We start from the raw sequence: 22,743 nt of genomic DNA, 5'->3' as shown, positions 1-22,743 counted from the left end.
CTGAAAATATATCAGAAGGGAGCTCATGTTTGATGAGTTTGTCACTTTATTAAGTTTTAAGATCATTCATATGAGCAGAGATTTTGCCTTTTTTCAACAGTTGAATTACTTTCCTCTATCGGCTCGTGATTACAGTAACACAAGGGCTAAACACTTTTCAAAATAGGCAGTACAGCATAAACTTACATTATACAACAGCTTATTCAGATGTTACTATTTCATTTCATACGTCATCGGAAATGTCTGTAAAGTTCATCAGAACATCAAACTTTAATAAACTACTATTTAAATAATTGAGGTACAGCTATGGCCTTGATGATATCTTTGTTCCTCAGGATCCCCTGGACAACGGTGTTTGTCTTCACCCTTTGAACTACGTGGCCCTTTGCTTGCAAATATTGCACACTCTCTTCTGGAAACTCAGCTGATGAGGGATTGGGAAACTGGAAATTACTAATATGAAAGAAAATTACTAATGCGACAAGAACAAAATGCAAAGGTCAGCTCCTGACCTCTGTGTCATATATGTACTCACACTCAGCGTGAAGTCTGTTTGGTTGAAGTTGGGGATGGAGTCTTCTCAGGGAAAGGCTGTTGTTTTTCTCTTTATAATCAGACAGTGCACTTATCAACACCTAAAGCAGACAAAAAGTCTAAATGATAAATGTTTTTTCTTCCTTTTTTTACTCATAACACCATCTACTGAATAAGGATCCAACTCCTTTTATGAGGAAGGTGAATCAGACCTGGGTAATCGCGCTCAAACTGTGTTTGTCTGAGCCGCTTAGTGCCATGTAGATCCCACATTTATGCCAGGCTGGCACCACTATTGTGGGCATGAGAGGGGACAGGGGCCTCTTCCCAGGCTGGACTCTGTTTCTCTACACAAATGGCAACCAGAGAGAAACAGTTAAAACAGTATTTTTTAACCGACTGGTTTTACTGGGTGATATTTCTCATGGTAAAGCACCTGGTTGGTTTGGAGTTGCCCTCGGGTTTTGTTTGGCCAGGAGAAGTCGAGGATTAGGCTGTTTAGAATAACGCCTGACTGCGTTATGATTCTGCTCCCAAATGGCCTGTTCAGGGAACTGCAAGATCACAAAGACAAGAGATAAGAAGAAAGAATGTCAGTGCGCCCAGCAGCACATACCACACATACATATCCTCCTGGTGGGATCTCTAATGTCAGACTGTAAACAGTATGATGACCAAGCACTTCACCTGGCCACTGACACTATGAGGTCATCTGGTCCCATTACCACTACCTGTCCAGCCACCAGCTCAGTCTGGAGGGAGGGGACAGAGGAGTAGTGTTCAAGTAGAGATGCACTGGAGTGATTGATCCTCTGTCGAAGCACGTCAGCGTGATTCTTGCTTTTAGCAAGAGCAGAGATAAAATCAACAGGAAGTTCACTGAAGTGCCTCAGCTACTGATTAGTTAGTTTGGTATTGTGCGGGTCAATTACGGCACAAAATAGTTATGAGAACAAGCAATGATAAGGGAAACATTATTATTATGACTTTATCAGCTGAATTAGAGCTGGGATTAGGTGATTAAACAATTAGACAATCAACAGAAAACTATTTTGATAATCAATTCATAATTTCAGGCATTTTTCAAGAAAAAAAGCTAAATATTCTCTGGTTCCAGCTCATCCAGTGTGCTGATTTGATGCTTTTTTTGTCAGATATGATTGTAAACTGAACATAACTGACTTTTAGGCTGTTGGTTGGATAAGACAAGACATTTGAAGATGTCCCCGTACAATGAGGATGTTTTACTGTTTTTTGATATTTAATGGAAAAAGTGATTAATTGATCCATTAATAAAAACAGATTCATCAACAATCAAAATAATCGTTAGTTAGTTGCAGCCCTAATCACAATTATGATATAGTTTACCTCAGTATGTCAAAGAGAAGATCATTCACTGAAGAGTTATATTTAGGGTCACCCAGACCACTTGCCATAGCCAGAGATGCTTTCAGAGCCTTTACATGGAGGAAAAAAAGCTATTTTACTTGGGAGAACTATTCAACTGGGCCATAATAAACATGAAACTTTGACTTATTTAAGCTTTGCAATTCAGTACCTCAGCAGTCTGGTGGTATGTTTGATTTTCTGTGTTATTGTTCTCAGAGAGATTAAGTCCCTCTAAGAGGTTGAGAACCGATATCAATGCTGCACCAACAGATGGGGGCGGAGGAACTTGAATTATAAACTCTAAGACAAAGGTAAAAAAAAAAGTAGATGAAGGCATCAAGAATCCACGCATATTTCTTCAGTCAAATAAAGTTTAGCTTTCTCTTTACCATTGAACAGGCCCTCCACTGGTTTCTTTACTTGTACACTGTAGTTACTGATGTCCTCTCTGCTCAAGACCCCTCCGTTGGCTCGCACCTTTATACGAAAACACAGAGAATACTGTCTTAAATCCCTGAAATTGATTAAAGATGATCCCAGACTAGATGTGAGTTTCACACAATGATTTTGCCAATGAAACAAGCATGTTTAATGTATGAATGTCGTTCACCTCATCCTCCATCTCTTGTGATAAGTTTCCATTGTAGAAATTCGACAGGCCAGCTTCCAAGACTCTAGCCAGACTGGGCATCCTCAGAAATGAACCAGGACGCAGAGCTCGGCCCTCGGGGAGAAACACAGTCCTGAAACGTTGCAATAGCTTCTCATCTTTTACTTTCGATATTGCCTCAGCTGTAGAAGAAAACAAATGAGTCACACCAGGGTATACTGTCCTCAGGTGACATCATCAGGTTATACTGTGAGAAAGTGAGAAATTGTAAAGAGGGATGGTTTGACTCACCGAGACTGTGAGACACATTAAAACCGTCTTTGGCTACGTCAGCTGCTCTGGTAACCACATCCTTCCAAGATAAACTGTGTTGATTTTGTGATAAAACATGTTCAACTTAAAAAGGTAGAACAAAATAACAAAAAACAATAATTTTGACTTTATCTGTTCATTTTTACCTTCCGTACAGCCTGTGAGCTTGGTGTAACCCTCTGAGCATACCTGGCACTCCTACTTGCAGACCTGCCTGAATGGATGAAGACAGATTATAGGCCTCTTCATGCTAAATAATAAAATCAATAATGTTTAATGGTGACCCACTTTTATATTACCTTTAGCTCTAAGCCATTCTGTAGCATTTCCTCTTTGAGTGTTTTTGGTGCAGTTCCCTGAAAATTTATTAACCTGGTTTCATTCTTATGGATGTCATGAACCAGCATCACCCCTCCTCTACAGAAAGAGAGTGAGCAAAAGATGAATTCATGATCAGACATCTTTGTATATTTTACAGCAAGCAAATCAACAATAAGTCAGTCACATACCCACCAATACCTGACACATGTGGATGCACAACACCCAAACACAGAGTGGCAGCGATGGCTGCATCCACACTGGAGCCGAGATCATTAAGGACCCGCTGGCCGAGTGCTGTGCAGCGTTCATGATCTGACACCAGCACACCTTTTATGAAGACCTGAAAAGCCGCAGTGATGAAGACCAACAGTGCAGCGGTGGTTTAAATTACAGTGCAGTTACAGTATATGGCATGACATACCGAGCTTCCCCCGAGGTAAATTTGCAGGATCAAAGCAATGGTCGCTCCAGTGGCAAAGATGATAGATGTGGCATAAACCAGTATGAGCGTGTCCTGACTGGAGCGGTCCTTGTTTGTCTCTTTGAGGTTGGATAAGCCTCTTTCATATAAATTTGGGCTACCAGAGGCCAGCTGTGTCAGAGGGATCTGTTTTGGGAGGTGACTGAGATCTGTGGCAACAGCAAGGAATCAACATTTTAAACTGTGATCTCAGTGAAACTGTTGTGGGTTTACAAACCAAATGTTGATATATTGGTTTAAGCCAAGATCCTCAAGACCTGCAGATCCTGCCTGTTTTCTCCCTTGACATCTGATCAGGTGATTTACATCCACCATATTGCAAATTAGGACCATGGCAGGTGTAAATCAGTAGTAGAGGAGAAATACAGCAGCATCTCGTGTGCTGAGAACTAAAACGAAAACCATCACTATACCTGCATCCTCTACATGCTTTTTGTTTGAATCACAGGTGAAGTCACTTGGTGATGAGCCATCAGCCGATTGAGATGAATCACCAAAACTTTTGTAACTGAAAGTTGACTGCTTGTTAAGTTTTGTTTCAGGGGAGACTTCCATGCTTACAACCTTCAATCAAACACTGAGGTGATAGCACCCTTCCCACAGGTTAACATGTAGTAGAACACAGCAGGTGCAATTATCCCCCAACCAATGAGATCTTAACATGTGCATCTGTCAAATAGTGAGCAGTTCAATGTCATTTGGAAGTTTGGATTTGAATTCCTAATGAATAAAGCACAAGCTGCAATGTTGTCCTTTTTATTGCTGTATAAAAAGGTTTTAAACTACGTACATACAGGTAAAAGCATGTCGGTACACAAATCACATCACCTTGCTCCAAAAATGTTTGAGGATACATTTTGCATAGGCTGTACTTTCTGCATCCACTCAGCACATTATCTGTCTAAACTCACATGCATACAACAACAAAAAAAAACATAGTGTATCTCATTTCATGAGGTTATAATGTAGCTGCCTATTAACTGATAACAGTTGTCAAGTGTTGTCATTGATTACATCAAGATTACATGAATAGATTATAACTGCACAAGACTGGAAATATATAAAAACAGACAGAATAGTGCTTTTCTTATCAACTCTGAGAGCCAGTTGTGTGTTTATTAGAGTATGTTAAATGTGTATGATGTGTGCTGGGTGTGCAGCCAGAGCTTCAGTGGCTGAGGGTGCGATGCCCTGGCTGTTGGAGGTGGAAGGACTGGTGTTGGACTCCTTGACGAACACGGTTTTGGCGCTGAATGGCATTGCGGGACATGTGGTGCCGATCTGCACAGGACTTAGCCTTCTGGGTTAACTGTGTCACTTCTGCCAGAGTTTTAGGCTGAGAAACAAGGCCAATGATGGCTCGACTGTTACTGGTGGTGTTGCTGGTTTGAACTGTGGGCTCTGGATCTGTCGCACTGGAGAGAAACACAAGAAAGTATGTGAAACATTCAAGTGTTGATTGCTTCTTGATGTGTGAACTCTGCATATGACAAGAAATTCCCTTTTTCTCTTGCTCCCTCACCTGGTAACAGTTTCCAGTGTTGTATCAGTGTCTGCGTTAATAGCAGAGTTTGATTGTTGGATATCGGGAACATCTGCATCCTGGTTCTCTGTTGTGTGAAGACATAAATGGAGCTTTGTCATGATTTGGGAATAATTCACTAGACAATATATTGTATTTCTGTGGAATCATTGCGAGTACTGAAATACCAGTTCTCTAGATAAACGAATAACAGGTTAATTATAGAAATTGTATGAGATACACATTTTGAGATGTCAGTCTTTGAGTTTTATTCACTTGTGTCTGTCCTTTAGCTTAAAAACACGTTGTCCAATAGTCCAACATTAGTGCAGTTAACAATATGTTTACTTAACATGCGTTTGCATAAAAAAAGCTGGATTTATGATTACTGTGATATTAATTTCAACCATACTGCCAACAGCCTATAATTACTCTGCTCACCAACGCAGACAACAGTGGACAACAAAGCCCAATGCTATAATATGCAACAACACTAAAATATGTCTGCTTAAATAATCTATAACAGTATATTTCTCTCAATATATGTTGTTATATTACAAATATTCTAAATGAAAGAATGGAGTAAACAGCCCATCTACTGTGGCTACATGACCAACCTTGATGATTGACAACAAGCCACCCTTCTTCCACCACTTCTCCAGACTTGACATCTTCAGGGGTCTTCTCCTCTCCCCCAAAAAGCAGACGGGTGATCGTTCTGAACATTACTGCTTTCTCTTTTTCTCCTCTTGAGGTGTTTGTCTTTGCTATTGTTCCTGTTTCCCTTCCCTTCTTTGTTCAGCAGGAAGCTCAGGTGCTGCAAGAGTCTTTAGCTGCAGAAGAAAAGAAGAAATATAGAGCACACAGCTGTCATATGCATGTTCACAAAGCATCTTTGCTTGCTAACTCTAATCCCTCTTTGACTGTTTGAGAGTGGGTAATGACACAAGACCCTCCCTTCATTATTATTTTTCAAAAATCTAGCAATGTTTGGTCATATGACTAGGATGTCCAATGAAACGTCTTGCAGTTCAATGGTTTGAATAATGATGCCCACTCCCCCAGAATTTCATTGTTAGGGTCCATCTGTTTCTGGATACATGGGGGAGGGGCTCCTTTATCAAACATCTTTCAAGTGCACAGCCTGGTCTGCACCTTTCCATGGACTGGAACATCTCTGTGCAGCCATTGCACTTTGTTAATGACTGACACTGCATTGTTTCCTGCAGTGCACACTAACTGGAATATTGGAATATGTTAGTATAGTTTTGTGTTTTCAGTGAATGCCATGCATGAGGAAATAATGGCAGAAATAATGGGATTAAAACACCACTGTCTGTAGGTTCTTGTTGAATCAAACTTGCCTCACAGTGTTTATGATGCATGTTTCCTTATTGTGTCTGGTCTTTCACATCAGTTCAAGTCATCAGTGTTTTACAGTTAACCGTTTGTTTTATCGTCCACAGCTGCAACCAAACTAAACCGAAACAACCACTGGCAGCCAACAGTACTTATCTCGAGCCAATAATTATGTTACTAATGTCGACTACAGTGATGTTTGTCGCCTGTTTATTGTCTAACGTAACGTCTCACAGTCCGTAAATGAGCTCGGCCGTTTTCTTACCTGCTGTTAGTGTTTTCTCACTTTGACTCGCAGACCATTGTGTCAATTTTCGAAAATTTCGAGTATTTTACCATTCTACGACTTTGAAAGCCTGTAAGTGTTACATCCAACAAGAAGACTGTTGTTTTGTATTTCAAATTTCCAACTGATCACAGACAACAGAAGACCCGCCCATGTCTCCGCCCACCAGATCTGATCCACCAATCAGAGGCCGCACACGCTCCCGCGGGTTCATTCGATTCTCGCCAAAGATCAAACTGCTGTCAAGATGATTCCCGTCCAGTTTCATGATGTGGTCACTCTTGTTCGTCCTTTGTCCTGCTCATGAACTGTAATACTAATTAATAACCACAGGAACGCTGCCTACAACAAAACACTCTTTATCGCAACCATGGTTAGATATATAAAACACTAAATGGAATGACTTTCAGTTAGATAGGCCTAGTCTCTTTATGTATTTGTACATGTTCATGGAGTGCGTGTGTGTCTCAGGTCCGCAGCTCCGGATAAAAACTATTGTAGCTAATGTTACTGTGTTAATGGTACCACAAACCCCCATCACAGAAACGCCTCTTTGTCTCCACTTAGTGGTTCGACGAGATTAAATGGTGACAACCTTCTTTGCATTCACTTGATGCACTTGTACTAATAAATACTTGACTAAAATCTAACAGGCAGTGCTTCAGTCTGAACATTATTGATGCTTTGTGAGACTGCCTTAAAATGTCCAAGGTGATAGGTCACAAGATGAACTGGCATTTATAATTTAAATTGATCATCGTGCGTTAAAGCAAAAGGTCAATGCAAACACATTTTTGAAGTACTTTATTGACTTTTATATTATTGGGCAATGCAAAGAATCTAACCTGTGTGGGGCTGTGGGATTTGTTCACTTTGATTGCTGATTTGTATTGTTTTATTTATCTTTAAAAGAGAGAGAGAGAGAGAGAGAGAGAGAGAGAGAGAGAGAGAGAGAGAGAGAGAGAGAGAGAGAGAGAGAGAGAGAGAGAGACAGAGACAGAGACAGAGACAAAAAAAGTAAAATGTGCTAAATTAAGTAATTAATTTGGTGCATTCTAAGATATAAGCCAAAGAAGTTTAACATTACAATCATTGAAATGAGCATTATACAGCCTTGTAGTTTGGTGGTGTAAACTGTACAAATGGCCAGTGGCCAACTTGCCCGAAGCATTTGAAGCATCAAAGATTTCCCTTAGATTGGACTGAATTACACAAAAAAAGGAAGCTTTTTTCCCTAAGAAGGACTGATGATCTCCCAGCATCAGTCCCCTGCAGCTATCACACCAAATGTACCCACATGCTCACAGTTCAGTCTTTATCACAGCGATATTCCTGCAGGGTATAGTGTAGGCAAGCTTGTTTGTGAAGCACAATGGTGAGTTTATATCGATATACCAATGAATCATACTAATCCTGTTCTTCATGACCTTGTTTTGTTTTGTTTTGTTTTATATATAGCATGTAGTAATATGTGTTTTATGTGAGTGTATGTACTGTACAAATATATCTATGTTCTGAAGGCACACATAATTCATAGTCTGTGGAAACAAAGGGGACATTATATAAGTTATTTTCATGGGTTTTTCTCACCGTATAATGCAGCTCATCAGGTCATATTTTATTCTTATCATGAGCACTGGAAATTTGAGAGGAATTATTTTTGCTGTTGCTTTTAAAAGATTTAGATTTGGACAGAATAAATTAAGTACATAAAATACACAAACCACTATCGGACAGAGTTTGACATAAAAGTCAAATCTTTGAATTCACAAGTTACACAACCTTTGATATATATACATATACAGATTAACTATCAGATCGATGCACTGATTGATTATAACCCTCTGTAACATAGCGCCTCCCGGTGTTAATTGGCATGAAGTTGAGATGTTTAATTACTACTTTCTTCCATAAGATGGTGCAGTTGCTCTACTGAGGTTGTTACAGCGATAAGCATAGCTGAGACAGCCTGTGATTTAATGTAGGCTATAGGTTAGGTAAGTGCTTCATTTACAGTAATGAAGTGTAGCAGAACACCAAATTACAATTAATACAGTTGACATATCAGAGCAACCCATCTACCATCTTAGAAAAAGAGATTAATGTCTGCAGTACAGTCTTCAAAACTTCAATTTGACGACAATTAAGCAGAAATATTACGCACATTCGTGATGTTTTTACGCTTAGACTCCCTCATCCCCAAATTCACCAGTGAGGGAAAAACTGGCTGAAATAAAATCAGTTAATGGATACCTAAAGACATGCAGATTAGGTCAGCTGAAGACTTTTCCATGTTTGAATCTGTTTGAGTGTGACTGTTTGTTTATGCACTCAGATGGAGGGATGCTTCTCAGCACATATGAAGTCCGTACATCCTTCATACAATGAGCTACAGTGTATAAAATAAATTCCAACCAGCCATAGAAATGGAAAATTATTTCTCATTATTTGCACACTCCAGGTAGCTACATATAAACATAATTGGACCACACAGTGCCACGGTGAGTGTGTGTGGTTATAATTTACGACACTCAGGCGGTCATTTACATACAGTCATTAGAATAATTGCTACAGTTCCTTCACCTTTTCTTGTCTGTAGGTCAACACCGCTGGATTCCTGTCTGTAAACGCTGTAAGGCTAATGTTTTTGTTATTGTGAAGTGTTTGAGCATGAAGGTTTCTTCCTGCGCATTAAAGCAGTGATATGGGAGGTGGGGAGGGCCCTCGGGGCGAGCACACCCCTACCGCCTGTGTCAGAGTATTTCAGAACAGAGGCAAGCATTTAGTCATTCTGCATGAAAGCTGCACATTCACTTGTCTGCTGAAGTCCACTCCAACTTGTGGACTACAGGAAGATATTTCCCTGTTTCCTACGGATCCCGAGGACCAAGATTTGATTTACTCTTTTTCCCATACTTCTAGAAACTGTGCGTCGTGACCACAGGATACTTTTACGCACAGTTATTTAACGCTCAAAAAGGACAATGCCTCGATCTTTCTTGGTCAAAAAGTACTTCGCTAAACAAAAGCCAAACTACAGTGAACTGGAATGTCAGAATGGTGAGTTATGAAGTTTTTTATGTTTGAATTATGAAAGTATTTCCTACATAAACGCGCAAACTAGACAGACAACAGCCACCTGTTTTCACAAGTGTAGTTTGTTACAAATGTGAAAGTATTTTTGTGTTTGTGATTTTTGTTTCTGGTTCAAGTAAAATCCAGTTACTCCCCGATCAAGTCGGGGCCCGTTAGCTGCACTTTCCCCCCTTTCTGCAACCAGACAGAGCTCCATTCATGTTACAAGAGCTTGTGAATACGTGGGAGGAAACGGCCCATGAAACCTTCCCATGGCTCCAGCTTTATGCCCAGTAAATGCTGATGGAAAAACAAGAATCTATAACCAAAACAAATAGGTGTAGCTGATGAAAGCATAGATATCAAATCATCAATTTGTTCTCTGTTCTTCTATTGTTTTGATAACTTTTATTATTGCACTTTCTGTTTACTATCTGATATTATATTTTAATCAATCCTCTCTTCTTTCTCAGACACTTCACTGGAGCGGTATCCTCTTGCTGAGCTCACATCAGGGGTCAACACCTCCACTGCCACCTGCTTCACAACAGGCCTGGTGTGGGACCTAAGTGTCCTGCCTGCCCTCTACCTGCCCACCTCCCAAACAGAGCCCTCTGCCACCCCAGGCCCCCTGGACCTCAGCTCCCCGTCCAGCCTCAGCAGCAGTGCCAGCAGTAGTGGAGAAGAGGATGAAGGGCGCACATCGGATCCCCCCAGCCCTGAACCCGCACACACGTATGCCCCTCGTCAGCGGATGAAATGCACCGGCGTTATGGCCCACGTCAGTCCCCCAGAGGAAGAGGAGGAGAGGGAGGCCCCCGTCACAGCAGCCAGGCCAGCCTTCCTCTGCAAACACTGCCCCAAAGAGTACACCAGCCTGGGGGCTCTGAAGATGCACATCCGCTCACACACCCTTCCATGTGTGTGTACCACCTGTGGAAAGGCTTTCTCCAGGCCGTGGCTGCTGCGCGGCCACATCCGCACACACACAGGTATGATCCATGTTTAAAGATATACCACAATATTACACATCTTTACTCATCTACTGAGTTTCCACTTGATTCATGAGTTACGAAATCAGTGTACGTGTTGTTGGTAAGGTTAAATCTGCATTTGAGTTGCTGTCATTGTGAGTCATTAGGTCACTCCTTCATCATCTGAGCTGTGAAGTGAGGAGCAGGATACCCATGATAATTAGCGTGATGAGCCAACATTTGATCAGCAGACATTATCACATAGGGAAGCCCTCTGTATACCCTGAACGCATTGATCACTCATTGTGTTTAATGTGCCAGCAACAATGACTCACTGGCTGGTTATCTTATCATGGCTGCTGGGGAAGACAACAGACTAAGGACACATGAGTGACAAAGGTTTTAAAGAATGCCTGAAGGCTCTTGGCTATCACCAAGCACTTAGTACCTGCAGCAACTTGTTACTGTGCTAATCTCATTTGGCTCTGATTTAATCATGCTAATTCAGTCAGGCTCTGACCCCACCAGCCTGCCATGTGCTTCTTCATTATCTACAGAATGTGTGTTTGTGTGTGTGTGAGGTGTTAATGGAAAGCTCTTGTGAACTCAGAGAAGCCTGACTGTCGTCACTGTATGAGGATGGTCGTTAGCACCACCTGCCAAATGCTATAGCCACATCAAAAGGGAGTGCCAGTGAGGTCATATGACAACATGTGTTTCCATCCTTTTTTTTTTTTTTCTCTCCAGGTGAGCGCCCGTTCTCCTGCCCCCATTGCAACCGGGCCTTTGCCGACCGCTCCAACCTGCGTGCTCATCTGCAGACCCACGCTGAGGTGAAGAAGTACCAGTGCAGCGTCTGCTCTCGCACCTTCAGTCGCATGTCGTTGCTGCAGAAACACAGCTCCTCAGGGTGCTGCTCGGCCACGGTGTGAGACGCCACAGCAAGAGAGACAGAGGGACCCACTCAGAGCTCAGGGCAGTGGAGGGCTAGTGGCCACGGAGAGAGGGTCTACACAAGCCGGGCTGCCTGTTAATGACCTGTAAGGCCACACAGAGCATGAAATGGCCCGCTTTAAGAGACCTGGAGAGAATCAAGCCTCATTATGGATCTGAATTTTACACTTTTAGCCTCTCTGCTCTATGAAAAAAAAATAAACAACAGAGGAGCAGATTTTTTTTTCTTTCTTGAGGCTGCTGGACCAAATCTGAAACGAGCAATGCTGACACTCACTTGATATCAGCCCCTTTGTTGCTATTGTGCCCATTCCAAAGCCAAATATGTAGTGAACTCATTGGGGTAAGAGGTGTTCTTTCCTGTCTCTGTCCTGGTGCTGGCCAGCTCAGGATCATGGCCTAGACACAGCTGCTGAGAGGTAGGGGTGCGTGGGTGGAATAAATCTCTCAGCGTGCCTCAAAACACACTCACACACTCACACACACACACAAAAGCAAATGCACACACAGCTGTCCCTGGTACTGTGGTGTAGATAGACGAGGTGCTAACAGGTGCTACAGCCATGACCTTCGCTGGTTGATAGCAGGTGACTTCCACTGCCCTTGGTTTGCTTAAGAAAAAAGAGGAAGCATGTCATCGCAAAAGAATGGCATCAGTTAGTCTTTTTTCACCAGTGGGGATCATTTTAAGCCTCTATTTTGACTACATCCAAACCTTCTCTTTAATCTGATGAGTTTCAGAGATAGGAAAAGCCGTTCTGTCTGTTATTTTCCAAAGAAACTTCACTTTGCAGCACTGCTGCAACATGGATGACAATGCAAGCCATGCACTCAAGGTTACCACAGTGTTAATAATACCAGCCAAAGCCATATTTTGTAAGTGAAATTAATTTGTGACTTGAAATTGTACCAAAAATGTGCCTTTTTTACCTCAGTATGTATTGTGGCTTTAAAAACTATGATTGCAGTATTAGTAGTAATTAGAACCAAATAGTTTGAAATGCAAGAAGGCTGGGACCAAAGATTTTAAAAGTTTACACCATGGAGACATGGTTGCCTAGTATGTGATCAGAACCCTGTAAATGGACAGAATTTTTAACTTTCCTAAACATTTTATGGCAGTGTTTTATAGTGCAATGTGCAGATGATGTGTTATTTCAATTTTGTACTATGCTTGTGTGTTCACTTCTATTTCTTGTATGTCATAACTGATAAATTTTCATTCAATAAAGTAATTTATGTTTATTAAAACTTGTTTTTTTGCCTTGGCATATACTTCAAATTGTGCGCGGGCAGTCTAATCTCTTCTTTGATATGATATGGAAATGAGAGCAGTTGATCCGTCGGTTATAAAAAGGTCTGTTTGATCATTAACTTGGAGATCTCTATTCAGCATCTTGATATTAGATGTGGCAAGCGAAATGACTATTGTGGTTAAGCAGAACTGCAGATGTGCAGGTGAACACTCTGCATGATGGACGGGAACAACTGAATGCACCTGCTTGTAGTTTCCACCTGCCATCTACTTCTCACTGTCACTGTGCAAACACTGCTGCACATGTGAATGTGTGTCTACAGTTAAAAAGAGAACTTCAGGGGAAAAGTCGACTTCTGTTTTCAATCAATCCTAAGATTTAGCATGAATTCATACGTGCTTGCTAGAGGCCTTGAAACGATCTTAAGGTGGAATTCTTGTAAGCTACGTACGTGATTGCAGTGTGTGTATATTTTTTTCCTCCTCAGGGAGAGTATAACATTCTCCTCTTTCTCCGCCTAGACAGTGAGTCAGAGTCTGCCCAGACTGGAGCTTTAGGTTCCCATGGCTCCTCTGCTCTCAGTCAGTAAGTCAGGCCACTAGTCAGTCAGTTAGTCGGTGTGCGTGGGCTGAGGCCCAGCTGGGCCAGCACAGAGTGAGGTAAGCTGTTCCACGGAGCAGTTCCTTATTTCCTTCTGAGTCAGGGAAATATACGAACATCTACCAGCCAGGACGACCACTGCAGCAAGCACAAATGACTCACCTCACACACTCAGTACTTCAAACGAGATTGCTTATACAGATTCTCAAACATCTGCGTACAAACACCAACCAGGTCCAATATGGAACTAATGTGAGAGTCCCCGATTGTGGATCCTTCGGCTATTATGGTCTCTTGTCTTTAGCCCAGGATGCTTTTGGATAAAAGGGCTATTAAAATCTCAGCTGGTGGAAGTTAGCTCAGGACTATTTTGATGATGTCAGCTGGTAACATGTCCTGAGGTGAGGGGCTTAGTTCTGCTAGCAAAGACAATTGAAGCAAGTCTATTATTTAAAGTTTTATTGCTCTCAAATTTGCTTGTTGTTTGACTTTTTCTGGTGATGTTCATCTTTGTAGTCTTTGAAGAACTGAAGGAAAAAACACGTATTCTAGTGAGGTGCTGCCTCACAGAAAAGAGTGGAGAGCCACACATAACTCTGATGCAATCTTCTTGCTTTAAATTCTATATCAACATTTTGGCACACATTGCTTTCTTCTAGTCTTACCAGGTCACCATTGCTGCAGAGGCTGTACAGCTTCATTCTGCCAATATAAACTTATATATTTCAAATCTTTGCTGCATCACAAGTTACTGTACTTATTTCTGGCTTTTTATAGAGAAATGAAAACACAACATGCTCCCTTCTTGTTCCTTGGGGAGAGTAGAGGGCCTGGATCTGAAATCTGAGAGCCTTTTCCTGCTGTGTGCTTTACAGTGCCAGAGCACTCACTGTAATTTACCAAAAGTGGCTGCTATTTATGCCATAAAGCATGTGTTTAACATTCCTGAACCCCACCATGTTTGTGTATCCCTCGCTCTCTCGCTCGCTCTCTCCCACTCACTCTCTGCCTGCTTCTACGGCTGTATTTCTATTTATGTGTGTGTGTGTGTGTGTGTGTGTCCCTACAGAGCAGCAGCCCTTTCCCTCTTCACAGAAGGATCATCTCTCCCCCTCTGAGACAAGGCCGACAGGAAGTGGGAGTTTACATTGGCCTACTTTACCCGAAAAAGCAGGCTGTACTGAGGAGCTGCAGAGCTCAAGTGCTGTTTCTGCTGCTGCTGCTGCTGCTGCTGCATTCTGCCACTGCCAGCGCCATGTCCCCCCCCCCACTCCCACCCCCACCCCCATCAGCTGTCCCACCCATGGCTGCTCTTATAGCCAACTTTTTGGGGTGGAGTTGGGTGGCTAGGAACTTAAGAGTGGCCTTCGGTGCAGCAGCAGTTAGGGCTCATGGCCTGGGAGACAGGAAGGAGCTGTCAGCATCTCATAAACAGGACCCATCTTGCACTCATGACACACAAGAACTGGAGAGAACTCTCCCAGGAAAAGCCTCCAGACACCCACTTCAACTCCAGTCTGGGCTTCATCCTGGTGCTTTTCAATGACCTGCTCAAAAGGAACTGTGACATAGACACTAAATATGCGTAGACTGCCTTTCACACTTGTGACTATCACCTGAAAGTCAGTAGTTGTTTTACTGACACGTTACAGTCACTTGACAGTAAGCTGATAATCAGTGTCGGGCAATCCAAATAAAGCGCGACCGCATTGCCATGTTACTTGGGAGTTGGGATGAGTAAAATATAACCTTAACAGTGGGATCAGTGTGAAAAGGCAATTGTCTGGAAACAGAACCATCCTCATGCTTTATGCGTAAGAATAGAAGGACTGTGCAGTTTTTGATAGCATCAAATCTATCATCCTATCCTCAGCTGTACTCCCCAAGCACCTCTCACCTCATGTATTGCTCCCTTGGCCTCCTCCACCAAGATTAGCACCTCTCAATGTCTGTCACCTTGCTTGAAAGCACTTCATTACTCTGTAATGTTTTTTCTGTTAATAACTTTTCCCTGACTAAGTTTGGTGGGAATTCTTGTCCCTGGAACGTCTCTTGCAGTGTTGTTGTCTTCCTCTTGACACGCTAAAGTTCAGAGTACTGATGTAAATGTCAGAATGCAGAGCTAATTCCTCTCCGCTGAGCTGCAAACAGGCCAGAGACACAACCGCTGCATCTGGTAAATAAGAAGGCCAACGGCGGTAACACCACAAGTATGCCTAATGATGGATTTGATCAGGCTGTGGAGTTGCCCCGAGGCTGGATTGGAGAAGTGGTTGGGTGGGTTAGGGGATGGGGGTAGGGGGTGCATATTAAAGAGTAATGAATCACACACTCAGTCACAGGGTCGCCGGCTATGAATGTGCTCTCTGTTGGTTTTCCTGGAGCCTGGAGTTTACTAACTGATGACGCAGGCTGGACTTGATCAGAGACATGTGTTGCTGCGGACTCGATGCCAGTGAGAAGCATAGCGAGAGAGAGGAGAAGGGGGAGAGGCAGAAGGATGGATGGCGCCTGAGCTTTCTGCTTTCCCTCTGTGTGTCCTTCTGGGCATTGCCTCACACTGGGGCTGATGGAATTGGAGAGAGCAGGAACTGGGAGAAGGAGGGAGAAAATAAGCCCAACTTCTACTCTGGGACAGGAAACAACAGATTCTCATAGAGTATCTTGACCCAGCTTTCAAAACTGTCATTACTCCCAAATTCTTGTGTGGCATCTCAACGAGCTGAGGGGCAGTGTGTCTGCTGTACACAAAAGCAACCAAAACAGATTTTCTTCTGGCCTTGACAGAATGAAAAATGAAATGCAATAATTATTCTAGCGTGTCAGGAGTCCGCAGCCGTGCTAGCAGTTGTGTGAAGCTGTGCAGTGGTGCTTTGAGCAGAATGCTAACACCCACACGACAAATTGTTCACAATGACAATGCTAACATTCAGATGTTTATTGCTGTATTGTATTTAATGGAACCATGCACAGTGTGAAACATAAATGTTAACATTTGATGTATTGCACCAGAGTTAGCTTCAAGCTAATGTATAATAACAGGTATAATGTTTACCATGCTCACATCTTAGTTTAGCACGCTAACTGTTCTAATTTGCTGATTAGCACTAAACACAAAGGACAGCTGAGGCTGCATGTGTTTGGTCATAAAGTTAAGAGTCAGACAAACTGAAATTTTGTCTTGATGGTGGCTATAGAGCAAAGGTTTAAGATTCCCAAACCTGATTTGGATATGGATGTGTGTACCTGATTTCATTGCAATCAATCCCATGGCTGTTGAAACATTTCACTTAAAACCACAAATGTAAACCTCATGGTGGCACTAAATGAAAAATCAGGCAATCATCAAAGTAATTAGGATTCATCCTCGGGGGACCCTGAATGTCTGTACAGAATTTCTTGCCAATCTATCCAATAGCTATTGAGATATTTCACTCTGGTGGTGGAGTCATCCCCCATACATTAAGCCCATACTAAGGAGTTCTCTCCACCTGACATTGGAGGAAATATCACCTGTTTGGCACAGTGACGTGCACCTGAGCATATTTTCCCAGACAAGGTGTAAGAGGACGTTGAGCTGTCCCCGGAGGCATCGACAGAGTATGATGAAAGAGGTAAAGTAGATTTCTGCCCACCTGTCAGAACATGTCACTGTGTAACAGCGTGTAAACAGCGTCAGGCGGTGTGCTGGGAAACAGATTGTCTTCCCATTTGTTCCTTAGTTTTGAGGATTTTGATTTGTTGAAAGCTAGAAAGCTGTTTGTGAAAGGGAGAAGCACTTCTCTTGGGCAAGCCAGGTCACGCCATGACTAAATTTGTCGCACACATGAATATCACTGACAGGAAGAGGATTGCCAATTGAGTCATATTGTCCGTAGCATGTCATTTCCCATGAACAGCCTGACAAGTTCACAGAGTCTTAAAGCCACACCAGTATGTGAGAGGGGCACGTTTGCAGCAGGGATAGGAGTTTGGTTTGTCACTGTTGAGGCTGAGGTGTCAAGTGCTTCCCATTTGTTGCTTTGGAGATCAAAGAAAGTTAAGACTCAAGGCACTGCGCCCTAGGAACAGATGCATGGCATCAAGACGTTGCTACAGATAGTAAACAGCAACAATCTGCTTCATGTACACACACGCTCACACACAGATAACATACAGCAGCTGTCATATTGTCATTATTTACTACACAAGCTGTCACACTGTCTCCAACATCCACAGATGCAAACATGCAGACGTAGGTGAACACACATAGGGATACAAACTGAAGAGCCTTCTTCTGAGTGGGAGGCCTATGCAGCAGCTGGTTCTGATGGAAAACACCCGGCACTCCCACCAACACCCCACAGGCCGTCCCTGTCATTGTGACGCACCGGGCGCTGCTGAATCCCCAAAGGCTCCAAGGCTCCAGACCTGGAGGAGAGCGATCTATTCATCAGCGGTCCAGCTTTCAAACAACTCCAACCTAACAGAGAGCCAGTTGATTCTGCACAGTTGGTTCCCAAACAATAGACACACACACACACACACACACACACACACACACACACACACATACACACACAAGTGAGTAAGTAAGCACTCGCACAATTCCAAATCTACACACGCACACAGACACATGCACACAGTTCTGCACATGTTGAAGCCATTATCCTGTTGCTTGTTAAGTCATTACTCTGTAGCTTGTTATTTTCTCAAGCAAGAGAAAGCAATCTATCCACAAAGGAGTGCTGAGAGATTTGCCACCCGACTGAGCCCTGGGATATGGGAAGTTACCCTGAAATTTGAGGAATGTGGTGAGGCCTGAAACCTAAGGAACAGAAAAAAAGATCATCTTCTGGAACAGTGAAGCTTCTTTCCCGGAGTCTCCGGGTTGTAGATGCAGCCAAGGCTGTATGAGATGTCCACTGGGAGGGTGTATTATAGACGTTACTGATGACAGTGCAGAAAAGTTTCAGTCCACCAATGGGACATGGAGGAACTGACATAGTATGAGAGCTTTGACATATTCACGGAGGATCTCAGACATCTGGTTTCCATTTCCCTCCTCTCCCAAGACAGTGAGTGCTGGCAGCAAGGCTTTTCAATGAAATCGTCTATTCCACTTCCTGTGCTATCAGTTTAGCATAAGTGTGTGCACCACAAAGCGCAATGAAAGCAATGCTCAACGCATAGGCAGTTATTAAAGTGAACTGCACTGTTTTCCTCCAGGGTTTTTTGTTTTTATTTTTTTTACTTCCCCACCCCCCTGAAACCCTGACGCCACCATCAGGGTTTATTAGCAGGAACACCCCATGAGCAGCCATTTTCACAGCATCCTCTCCACTCTGCTCCATACTGGGAGAACCTGCGAGCCACCACACTCTCACCACACTGCTAATGAGTGACACATGCCCCACAGCTCCGCCACTGACACCTAAGATCAAAGCCCTGGAAGAGAAGGGGACTGGTTTAGACAACCCCCCCCCCCTCCACCTCCACCTCCTCCTTGACACCCACGCGATATGTCTGAGGGCAGCCAAATGGTGAAGCACCTGTCCTTTCTACATTTAACACAAGCTGCGGTGTGGCTGTCTTGTGCTTCCTCCGTTCACAGGAGCTGAATCGGGGCGAAGCAATGGGTATTCCAGCTGTGGATGATAAGAGATCAGATAACACCATCCAGATATGCTGCATGTCAATGTGAGAGACATGAATGAGACACTGTGCGCAGTCAAAACTATTCATCTGCACTAAGCTTGTGGGTGGACAGATTAAGGGAGGAAATGGACTTATGGAAACCTGATTGCAAAAGTCTGGATCAACACTGAATCTCTCACCCCACAATTCCTCGAGTCCTTTTCATTAAATCAATTGCTTCACCCATCTCGAGCTGAAATATTGTTCCAAGCAGTTTCCATACTACTGAAGGGCGTTGAGAACAGAGCGGGTAGACAGGAGAGGGAGGGGGGCTAGCCAGGGCAAAGGCAGGAAATCCCAGTGCAGCATGAACTATTTTCCTCCATAGTTCCACCAGAACAGCTCTTTGTACCAGTTCCCCACCCCCTCTATCGGGCCTCTGTCTCTGACAACCATCCACTGCTGTTCTACGAGGCAACCGCACCACTACCACTACCACAACCATGAGAAAAACAACCCGAAACCTCTGTCACACACACACATGTACACAGTTCACTCGCGGGCCATTACTCAGCAGTGCTGGGGGTTGTGGAGTGGGGATCAAAAGCGTGGGGTTCCCCTCCATCTCAGTCCAAAGTCCCACTGTGGTTAGGCCATAGACAGAGAGGCACCTTATTTTACACAGAGCCCCTAAATGCCAAAAACACTCAAGTTTACAAAAGGAGAAGCGAAAACGCACACGCTTTCTTTCCCTGCTTCACAAATTCAGGGCAGGAGGAAAATGATCTGTGGCAAATCGAGGCCTTTTTCTTTCTCAGTCCCATCCTTCTCGTCAAACATTCCTTGGCAATAACTCTCAACTCCCCTCACAGTATCACTTGATCATCGAGGACGCACATGCTCTTCATGTGACTCCAATGAAAGATGGCTCTGCGAAGGCATATCACAACAAAACTCAATTCTGTGTGGGACTCTCATTTCACAGTGACACACATTCCACTTCATTAATTCTGGACGGTCGGAGGAATGAGAGAAATTCAGGTCAGTGACACTCATGAAGAACCAGGGAAAAGCAAATATCAGCGTTTGACTCCCTGCCACAGCACGACCCCACCGAATGTGTGTTTCCATATTGCAACATCAAATCCAGACACAGTGCTGATTTGTTGCAGAGCAGGAACCAGGCCTGTGATTGACTTGGATTTATTTTATGCACCAGTGAGACCCCATGCAAAGACTGAGAGGCCTCCAAAAAAGCCCACAGCCGACCTTTTTTTCCCTGAGACCTACTCAAGGCTATAGAGGAGGCAAGTGTGAGTATAGTGCTTGGGAGTAGGCAAGGCACCTTGCAACAGCTGGTCTGAATTATCCGTGGGGTTGGGGGTAGTCGGCTTGGGGAGGTGGAGGGGAGGTGTGGAGACTCCTGGCGCCAGGATCGGGCCAGCAGGTCAGGGAGGATGACGATTACCAAAATACTAGCAGGCAGCCATAGCCCTGGAGAGAGGGGGTGTTCCTGGCTCACACCGCTCACAGCTACAGGATGGGCAGGCGAGTGGACGACCACGGGGGGAGTGTGAGTGTGTGAGAGAGGGACGCTCCTACTTCCACTTCCTAAGCGATAGCCCCTTCCTGTCATTGAGAAACACCATTTCAATGACTGTTTGTTAAAACGACCTTTATTCTATCAGAGAATACAACCAGACAAGTGTAACATGAGCCTGACTCTAACTTTATTATATACATTTTTCTGTTTTTGTAAAACGTAACTTTACTTTTGCTCCTTTGGAAAGCCATAAAACCAGCTGCTTGCAAGGTGCAGTTCAGTCACTCATAAAGTTCCTTTTGTCTCAGTGAATGACCACATGTGAACAAGCTCAAAACTGTGGTTACTGGTGACAATCTGGAGCATGGCTCCGTCTGCTGGAGAAGGTGTAGCACTGCACCCATAGACATGTAGGGTTACAACACTGGTACAAAATACCATCAATGATTTTCAAATATTCACTTGTTCAGTTTTGACCTGCATCAAGACAATGAACAGTATAATAAAGTTTTGTTATCTTCAACTATAATAGCATGTGTTCATTGTTATGTTCAGCTGAACACCATCTGAGCCATATTAATGATCAAATATGTGTTTATTTTTTATGACTCAAATAATATTGTTTGTCATCAGTTTAATAAAGAATAAAACGTAAAATAGTGTCAAATCACACTGATATAACTTTAAGTCTTCTTCTTTTCCTTTACTGCTGATTTTGTGATTATGACCAGTCCACTTTCATGAATTTTCCTTTATCTTCTCATTGAAACTCAGAAAGTTGAATTCTCAGAATAAATCTTCTCTAACATGGCCAGCCAGTGCCTCTACTGTACAGTGACTCATATTTTCCTGTGTCAGGTTACCTAGATGCAGCACTACAAATATCTTGAGTCCTTTATGAACCTATCACTGCCCCGTACTGCATACCAAATAAAATATATATTTCTATAGAGACAATACACAATAAATAAAACAAAGACACAAAGATACAACCTTTTTACAATAAAATCTATCTGACACAATTAATGGGTTTCACATTGCTTGATTGTTGTAGATATTGATACTGTATCAAACATTTGACACACCTGCAGTAAACTACACCCCACAGACCACAACTAACGACTGCACACCGGTTTGCAATCTCAGTTCATCTTAATGTAATTAAGTAGACTTTAAAAAATCTTGGAGTTAGAGTTCAAACTCTTATTTACATCCAGATATCTATCAAGGTTCATTTGTATCAGGACTGATGTAAAATGTTACTGAATTGAGGAGTTTAAATGACATAAGTCCACATAACTTACAAACCTTGTTACAATACATCTAGAGCACTGAGGGAAAATGCCAAGTCAGGAGCTTTATTCACACACCTTAATAAAGACCTGTGTAATCTCACTCTGTCATGACTTGATGTTTAGAAAAGCACAGACTGGCCGCTAGCTCCCTGCTGGTCACAGAGCTCCTCTTGGCTCAGTCTGCATGTCAACAATAAATTGCATCTGGACAGATAATAATAACTTCACAGTGGTTCACATTCTGCATCAAGTCTCCACATACAGTAGGTTTGGAGATTCGTATGTGACAATGAACAAATGAGTTACTTCAGTCACGGGGTTCATTAAAAGATCACATATATATAATCTTTTTTTTTCAGCATGAAATGATGAGGCCTTTATAAAAACATATATATGAGAACACTTGCACTTTTAAGACCTATTGACTGCGGATCAGAAAGTCGGACTATTTTAGTGCGTTGCTTTTGTGTTAATAGAATAACAGTTTTAACAAATAGCAAGTTCTCCTCCTCCAGAGAGAATAAAATCATCTTAAACCATCACAACCTCACACAAACACTTCTCCAAAGATCAAGATTATTATATTTCAAGAAATCATTGTGCAGCCACCACAGTA

At 42.9% G+C, this 22,743-nt stretch overlaps 3 protein-coding genes across 3 annotated transcripts; 1 reads left to right on the top strand and 2 right to left on the bottom strand.

Moving 5' to 3' along the window:
• Positions 1–18: 18 nt before the first annotated feature.
• LOC122981522 (glutathione hydrolase 7-like) lies at positions 19–4,328 on the bottom strand. The gene is made up of 15 exons (XM_044350275.1): positions 4,061–4,328; positions 3,588–3,796; positions 3,355–3,506; positions 3,145–3,262; positions 2,992–3,059; positions 2,825–2,898; positions 2,534–2,715; positions 2,313–2,400; positions 2,093–2,223; positions 1,903–1,991; positions 1,222–1,374; positions 971–1,088; positions 747–881; positions 536–635; positions 19–424 (listed from the first exon to the last, which is right to left on the bottom strand). The coding sequence occupies exons 1-15, from the start codon at positions 4,200–4,202 to the stop codon at positions 282–284; spliced, it is 1,902 nt and encodes a 633-aa protein (XP_044206210.1). The 5' UTR covers positions 4,203–4,328; the 3' UTR covers positions 19–281.
• A 59-nt stretch (positions 4,329–4,387) lies between these two features.
• On the bottom strand, positions 4,388–7,016 carry tp53inp2 (tumor protein p53 inducible nuclear protein 2). The gene is made up of 4 exons (XM_044350276.1): positions 6,794–7,016; positions 5,787–6,002; positions 5,170–5,257; positions 4,388–5,062 (listed from the first exon to the last, which is right to left on the bottom strand). The coding sequence occupies exons 2-4, from the start codon at positions 5,893–5,895 to the stop codon at positions 4,816–4,818; spliced, it is 444 nt and encodes a 147-aa protein (XP_044206211.1). The 5' UTR covers positions 5,896–6,002; positions 6,794–7,016; the 3' UTR covers positions 4,388–4,815.
• A 2,547-nt stretch (positions 7,017–9,563) lies between these two features.
• snai1a (snail family zinc finger 1a) lies at positions 9,564–12,819 on the top strand. Its single transcript, XM_044350126.1, has 3 exons — positions 9,564–9,874; positions 10,363–10,881; positions 11,611–12,819. Exons 1-3 carry the CDS (start codon positions 9,799–9,801, stop codon positions 11,793–11,795), a joined length of 780 nt encoding a protein of 259 aa, XP_044206061.1. The 5' UTR covers positions 9,564–9,798; the 3' UTR covers positions 11,796–12,819.
• Positions 12,820–22,743: the final 9,924 nt, after the last annotated feature.

The sequence above is a fragment of the Thunnus albacares genome, chromosome 4, assembly GCF_914725855.1.
Source record: "Thunnus albacares chromosome 4, fThuAlb1.1, whole genome shotgun sequence".
Lineage (NCBI taxonomy): Eukaryota > Metazoa > Chordata > Actinopteri > Scombriformes > Scombridae > Thunnus > Thunnus albacares.
This window is presented reverse-complemented; position numbering and strand designations above follow the sequence as displayed.